The following is an 8,325-nucleotide window of genomic DNA, read 5'->3' on the forward strand; positions in this document are numbered from 1 at the left end:
ATTAATTAATGATTTGCTGCTGAATAGCTGCTGACTGTGGTTTTCTTTTCACTTGTCGGACAGCATGAGTCACAGTTGCCAAGCCGACAAGGAAACTATTTGCAGACTATAGCACCTATTGATGAGTGTTTCAATCTGTAGTCATTTGAATAGGAAAAATGCTGGTAGGGGTGTCAACGACGTTTTCCGGATGAATGTGAGCAACACCTACAATTCAAAAGTGCCTCAGAGGATCATGATAGTCACCTATTCATTATGGTTGTTTTTATCTTTAAATATCTTTACATTTTAACTTGAAATTACAGGGATAAACGCCTGCATACCGAAAAGGTAGTTTTATTTCAATCTTTACAAAAACCTACCAGCATGCATCCAGGAATTGAAGATGATTTTGAATGTGTGGTAGTACGTGTGAGCATGTGTGTATGCAGGCGTGTGTGTGTTTCCTTTCGTGGAATCATCGTGGTAAGGAAATTTCCACTTTCCTTATCCACTCTGGGGGACATCCAACATCCTCCTCTTAAACCCCAGGCTGAAGGTAAAATGGCCAGCAGCATCCTTAGTGTTTGGAATTCCTGGCCCCTCAGGGCCAGGAACACAGCCTGTATATTTAACTCTAAGGAATTCACATAAAATACTGACATGTTTTTATTGTGGATATAGGGCAACTATTCTGAACATATAAAATGAACTGCTTTTAAATATTTACAAGAAAAGGAAATACGGTTTAACCTCTTCTCCATTTGCCATCTCGACTGGTATTTTGGTCTACCAAAGTTCTATGACATTTACTTCTTGGCAATGTTATGCTTTAAATTAAAAACCAAAACCTAAACATATTGTTTATATAAGCAGATTCTCTGATTCCATCTCTGTCTACCACATTTTAGAGACATGGAATCTGACAACTAGGAATTTAGTTTACACTGCATCTGTAAAGTAGTGCACAGGCACTTTGTACTTTATATCAGAAACAGGACAAATTCAATAGTTCTTTTAAAGACGTCTAGAGAAGACCACAAATGTAATCTTTAGTTCTAAGAAAACTGTTTAAGATGTTAACACGAAGAACTGAATTGCAAAATTAGTGAGTGATAGGAGGCTATATCAAGTGCAGGAGCACAAGGAAATCTTGATTTCGGTTTATGAATACTTCTGAAAAGAATAATTTTGGATCAAGTAGCAATGATTCACAATTTGCTAAGCCTGCTGTGGGAGTGTTTAAAAAGGTAGTGCGGTTTCTATTTCTGCTCTCTGTATTCTTATTGTCTGCTTTGCCTTGTGTAATACATGAACAGAATAAAGCCTTCCTCATGTTACACAATGACTATTAGCTTCTCCACACAGAAATTAAATATTCCCTATCATTTGGACATACTGAAAAATGGTACACATATTAATCAACATGCTTGCTATTTTATCAAATACTCTCAAAAACAAGTAGCATAAAATCTCATCACTTTTGTCTTACCATTTAATATGATTTTACAGTACAGTTTTTAAATGATCCTTGTACCACATTATTTTCAAGTTAACAATATTAAATTGTAATATTTGGAAATTATCCAAGAATCAAATTATCAGCTCATACTATATTTTCCCCCAACACATTTACAAGACTTTTTTTTTTTTTTTGTCTCTTTCCATATCTACTTGTTACCATTCCTGACCTCATCCATATGCACATAACACACTCTATGTCTCCTTTTAAACTACCATTGTGGTGCTACAGAACTCTCGAAGAACACTGCACAATAGGAAGCAAATGGCTATTTGCCACTGACTGGAGAGTAGAAGGTAACTGCATACTCTTTACTCCTCTACTCCCATCTAGATACCATTAGCTTACTTTGTGTCTGTCTTTTTTAAACCTCCTTGTCCTATGCATAAAATTTCAGTGCATAAAAATTACCTAGAGAAGCCTGTTGAAAGTTTCCTGGGCCCCACTCCCAGAGATTCTGACTCAGTAGATTCAGTAAGACTCGACTTACATTTCCGTCAAGCTTACGGATGAGGCCAAAAATGCTGGTTTGAGGACCTCGTGTCTAGGGGTAGAAAAGTTTCTCCCAACAGATCTCCAATGGGAAATTCAAGAAAACATCTGGGGCTGAGTCACTTGGTTCTCTTAGCTAAAGTGATTTAGCTACCACCCAGAAATTAAAGGGAAATAGTACTGTGTCATTTTAATCACTTTTAAATCTTATCTCTAGCTCTAAACAATGACTTACACAAAGAGGTTTGAATTCCAGTCAACGTTGCCACCGAATGCTGTGCAACTCAATTTGAAACAAGGATCTTTAATAAATGTCATAAAAATAAAGTCATCGATGTGATAAAAAGATAATGCATACATACATGATTTAGATCATCCCTTTTACCCTCACCCTTTCTTCAATTTCAATCCATTTTTAGTGAAAATTTGCAATTAAAAACTTAATAAAAATATAACACAACCAATAAAATACCATAATGACATCTACATTCACATTATATTAAAATACCGTCATTTATCATCATATCACCTGATGCTTAGCCAAATCATTCCAAATAATGCCAGAAGACTTCACCTAAATACAAGTCATATTAGGTAACCAAATATCCACTCAGTACAATGTAAGTGCATTTCATCTACTCAGTTCTGTAAAGAGTAATAAAGACACATTATTAATTCAGCAGTTGTCATGAGTCTTAGAAAATCATTTCTACCAACTGTCAGGTAACCTAAGTCTACCGTATATTCTAAGACTTGTGTATGCCAGTTAAATGAGCTAAACTTAAGCCAAGATATATGGAAACTCTGTAATTTCTTCTCAGTTTTGCTGGGAACCTTAAATTGCTCTAAAAAAATAAAGTCTTAATTAAAAAATTGAGCCTGGATTATTAATAAATCAATACTTTACTATAGTAGTTATGTTTTCATTTTAAGTAAGTGATACTCAAGTCAATGGCTAAAATGATAAAATTGCCTTTCCCAACCGTTGAAATTGAAAGATTATCTAACCTCTTCCTAACAGTGACATTTACATTACCACCTCGTGCTGGTTCCTTTCTGACCAGAGCTGTATAGTTTCAATTACCTATTCTCCATGCAGCTTGTAAAGCTGGAGGATCCATATCTGTACATTTCCTTTATGTTTAGAAAACATAATTTCTTTTCTAATAAATATGGTTGGATGATCAGATAAGGGCCTCCTAAAGGATTGAATTCACGCAATTAAGTAGAAATATTAAATTTATTGGATGAGTTCATTCTATACTGTCTAAAATCCCAACTGACCCAATATGTATGTAATCCATACCAATTCAGGGAGGTGGATTCATCACATCCCTGCTCCTTTATATTTTACTTCTGATACAACTGGACTTTAAAGAAATTTGAAGGAGGTGGAGGGGGGGTGGGCAGAGAGTGACGATGGTCAGAAAGAATAGAAATAAAATGAAATGGGCTTTATCATTGAGTAAATAGCATTTTATTTATCTTAAAATTGGTCTAACATCTTTATTTTCCCTAAAAACAAACTAAAAAAATACATTTAATATCTTCAGAATAACAATGCAAATGAAACTGCTTATGTGATAGTGAACAAAACTGGGGGGGATAGAAGAGTGGTAGTAGGTAAAATTAAAAACCCATTGAAATGCTTTAGTAAGTGCAGTTTGATGGAGAATCTTCTAAGCTATTCTCTCTAATCCACAGAATATGAAAGAGTTGTTAAATGTCAGTGACAGGTGTTAGGTTTTGGAATGACAAATCTAATAAACACATGTTTTTAGTTGGGAATCTACAATTTTAAGGATTTTATTGTTTATAGATACATGGTCTCAATGAATGAAAGGCTAATTATTTTTTTTTAAAAGTCAAAAACAAACTAGTGAAAAGAAAAATAAGTAGGTAATACCATTTCCACTACAATGTCTCAAAATGCTTAGATTAAAAAAATTATTTAAGAGTCTAATGGAATCATAAACTTCATGTTTGAAAATATGGATAATACAAGGATGCATTAGTAGATATCTCTCTACTGTAAACATATATATAATCAATTTGATTCACCTTATTTTAAAAACTTGTGACTCACAATTCAAAGTGTTTTTATTCTTGCTAAAGGAAAGATAATGAGGCAAAATGTGAGTTCAACATCATCAGAAATTTGTACATAAAAAGTTGAATTTACCGTGTCATAGTTATAGTAATGACAACTACCATTTTCAGATATTCACTACGGCCTTGGCACAGTGCTGAGTGCTCTATTTATCTTATTGTATCTTTTCTACAGCTCTGTAAGGCAGATGTTCATTTTGCAGAGGAGAAAACGGAAGCTTAGCAAATTAAGCAGCTTATCCAAAATGAAATAGATAGTAAATAGTGAAGTGAGAATTTTAACTCAGTACATTGATTCCAAAGGCCATGTTCTTCACCATTACATTGTACTGTCTAAATTCCCAAAAAAGAAAACATAAATAAATTCCCAACTGACCTAACATATATGTCACAGTGATTAACTATGCAGATGACTATTGGGCAATGTTCAAAAACCATGACAGTGTCCTTAAAAATTAGAGTGACAATATACCACATTGGGTGCCAGAACTTTCTGGACTTCACTTTTGACCTATCAGGTTTAGTCAAATTTTCATAGTTGTTTAATTTAGGGATAACAGTCTACATTTAATGGGTATACCATAAGGGTAATGTTAACTTTACTTGCAATTATTCCCCACCACATTACCTATGAGTTGGTACATTATCATTATTTCCAGTTTCTAGAAGGAACCAAACTTTAAAAAGAATATTATGAAGATGAATGAACCTTTTACAACTGCTTAGAAGAAATATACTTTCAAATTTCCCCCTCATCTTCAACTAACACCCGGCTCTCCTTCATTATGAAGTACTATTAAAAGTATAAGTTATATTATAAGAAGATACTTATTTCTGCCTTCAAGAACCTCATCTGAAATAGAGATATTCTCCGATTTCCAATCACAAAAAGCAATTCTATATTAAAAGGTAAACACAGGATACTATGTTCAGAAATGTGCATCCCTGCATTTGATTCTTTGATAGATTCGTTCAACTATGTTGAGAGGTCGCTTGTTTCTGGCTATTGTCATTTTGACAGTGGTAGGAGTTGGGGGAGCATGGTCAGCAGAGTCAAAGAATGTGTGACTCTTCTTTCAAATGTGTGTTAAAGCAACACAGTTAAAGCTCATTTCCAAAAAAAGAAAAAGAAAGAAAGAGGAAAAGAAGAAAATCAAACTGAGAAATTATCGATTGATTTAACCAAGTGCTCAGTGATGCAAAGAATCCTGCCAGAAAAAAAACTTCTTTCATTTCTACTCAATATGTTAGAATAAGCTATGAAAGACTTCAGTTGTACATGACCTCTAGGGAATTGTGAAGATCTTTTAAAAATTTTCTAGTTTTTTCAGTACTTAATTTTTCTCCATTAAGTATTTTAAGTAAAATAATAAGCAAAAACAATACACTTGTAAGACATTGTTCCGAAGGTAATAAAAGAAAACACCTTTTATTACTTTTTAAATAATGCTGTATTACATTTCAAAGTTCAGAGAATAAAGATGATACTAAAAGTCATCTCAGGTCAAAATGATGGTAGGTTTCTTTCTAAATTTCAATTTCATATCTCATACTAACTTTTGGCAGTCTCTATTAACATATCGTTTTATATTACTTTGCCATACACTGATAGTTTTTGTAAACTAAGACCTACTTCACTTACTTTTAAAGACAAATGTTTGCTTAGTGTCTACAAATGTGTGCTAACTGTAGTCCCTCAGACATTCATTAGTGTTTAGAGTTTGCACTTGAGGACAATGGCATTGTAAATGAAAATGACCAGTAGCCAAAGGGAACATATAATTGTTTGTAATTAAACAAAAGTGTTGCCTAGTTAATCAAATTCACATCTTAATATACTTTAAAAGCATTGCTGTCTTGTCAAAATTAAGACTTCAGTTTTCTGTCTCTTTGGAATTTTTTTTAATTGGTAATGAAAACTAAGCAAATTATACCACTGAGATTTTTTTTAACCCACTTAAGTACAATAAATAAGCCAAGTATGTTTTGATCAAAGTTTTCATTGGAATCTCCTTTTAACTTTTTTCACCAGTTTCATAATTAACAGTTTGTACAGGCATGAGCCTATTTATAGCTTTTGCTCTGCAATGCCCTGTGCTGTTGATCTCATCTTTTTGAATTACAACATAAACACTGAAACACTACATCCTTCCCTTGGTAACTGAATCATTCATTTGAAACACCGTGGACTTGATAGAATTCTTCTGGGGGAAAGAGCTTTTACTGTAATTTTTATTCGAATTTTTCATTTCATTAAAGGTGAGTTCAAATTAAACAAAAGAATTTGAAGTGTTCACAGCCTTGCTAAAATAAAGGAACTGACATGATTTTGCAGCAAATATTTCTAGAACCTGTAGGACATTATCCTGTTTAAGTGGATTGTCTCTTAGTTTTTCTAAACCTAAAGGACTTACCAGGTTTTTCTCTTAGAAAGAAAAAAAAAAAAAAGCACACTGATAAGAAAATCTAAAGTTATGTCAAACAAATTACGTTTTCGTTATTAGTGGCTAGTTTGTAAATATCAAAGATCCACTTATTGTAGTGCTTGGAGATGCATTTGCATGCTGATGAAATGCAAGTGGATGGCTGTGAACTGTAGGGTTATCTCTAGTGCAGCAGTGGGGAGCTCCAGAATCAGACAGTTGAGCATCTGACCGACTCAAGAGTCCAAGCGGCAGACCTCTTCTATTCACTTTCTTTACAACAATTAAAATATGCAAAGTGATAATTTTCCTTAAGTAGCCTTAAATGTGCGATCTATTTAAATGTGAAGAAAATTGCCTGAAGCTTCTGGTGTGAGGGACAAAAAAGAATAAATTATGCAAATAGCAGAAAAGGACTCTACCACTTGAACGCCTAATTTTCCTGTAATAAGCATACTGTTTCATTTAATTTTTTGCCTCTTATTAAAAGTGACAGTTCTTTTGCACTGTCTGATGGTTATATCTGACACAAGCTAGGGAAATGACTGCTAGACTAAATGCTAAAGCATTTTGGTAGCTTTTTTAGATGATGGTTACATTCACAAAGTAATTATGCACTGAAGAGTAGAGAAATAAGGTTTAATTACACAGTAATCGCTTCTGATGGACACGGCAGAAGTGTGAACACCGCCAGACTGCAATCCATCAATGACAAACCCCTGGCCACTTTTAATTCCTCCTCATTTGCATCATAACCTCCGCACCAAGTTGCACAAATGCTGTTAAATGTTAATAGGAGCTGTCTCTCCACTCAAAATGAATGCTTAAGCTGTTTCATTTTTTTTCTCCTCCACCTCAGACCTTCAAAACCAGCTCCTCTCTGAGAGCAGGCATTAAGCACAGAGCATGGTGCGTGGTCACTGTTGTGCTAATTGGGAGCAACACTTAAAGTTTTATCTCTCAAGCGCTAATAATGCACACTGCTGACAAACCAGTGAATAAGTAATGTACTTGGGGGGGGGGGGGAGGGAAGAAAGGCATGCCTAGAATGAAAAATGCAGTTGGGACTGTTGTTCAGTGACTAGCTATTTGATTAGGCCCTGTAGTCATATTTAATCCAGATCCTTAGGGAACATAGACAAAATTACATCTTCATCTCATCAAACATTCAGCCATATTTAAGCATTCAGCTGATCAAGCTTTTATTGTTTCTCTTGCAGCAACATGGAGACAATGTTGTCCTGCATTCTTCAGTTCCAGAAGCTGGCAGAAGAAAGACCTTACGAGCTGTGAGCCCACTTTTTAGGGCTCACCGTGGTTAGGGAATCCCAGTAGCAAGGGAATAAAATAATTCTAGTCGCTATGTACTAACATTTGAGTTGATAAAAACTCCAGCCTTCAATTCTAATTGTACAATCCTTAATACTCAATCTTATTTTCCCTATATTAAAAAAAATAATGATCTTTGCTCTACCTCGTCTTTAAACTCAGTCCATTTCCTGGGACAGGTCTACATCATTAGACTGCAGATGGTTCTATTTCTATTAAGCAGCAGGTATCATTCTTGTCCTGACAGGAGGAGGCTCCACCTGCTGCCCCCACCAACACTTCCAGCTGACTGCTTTGCAGAACGGGAAAGGTAATTTGTAAGCAGTGTGCTAAGTGTAATGGTAGTCTGTAAGAAGTGACAAAATAGCCATTTTCTGCATGAAGACTGAGAATTATCAACACCTTTCGGTGCATAATAGTTAAGCCTTTATCGCTTGAGGAACTGCTGATAAGGTTAAGAACACTAGACAA

At 34.7% G+C, this 8,325-nt stretch overlaps 1 protein-coding gene across 10 annotated transcripts in view; it reads left to right on the plus strand.

The window, feature by feature from the left end:
* The window catches only part of FIGN (fidgetin, microtubule severing factor), a 138,239-nt gene extending 130,279 nt beyond the window's left edge, over positions 1-7,960 (plus strand). For all 10 annotated transcript variants that reach the window (XM_073883247.1, XM_073883243.1, XM_073883256.1 and 7 more), the window contains one exon: positions 7,746-7,960. In XM_073883247.1, the coding sequence (XP_073739348.1) occupies positions 7,746-7,818 (73 nt within the window). In that variant the 3' untranslated portion in view covers positions 7,819-7,960. The remainder of the gene's footprint in view (positions 1-7,745) is intronic.
* The last annotated feature ends 365 nt before the right edge of the window (positions 7,961-8,325 follow it).

This window comes from Callorhinus ursinus, unplaced genomic scaffold, assembly GCF_003265705.2.
Source record: "Callorhinus ursinus isolate GAN/ISIS: 27379988/994484 unplaced genomic scaffold, GSC_fseal_2.0 scaffold2, whole genome shotgun sequence".
In the NCBI taxonomy this organism is placed as follows: domain Eukaryota; kingdom Metazoa; phylum Chordata; class Mammalia; order Carnivora; family Otariidae; genus Callorhinus; species Callorhinus ursinus.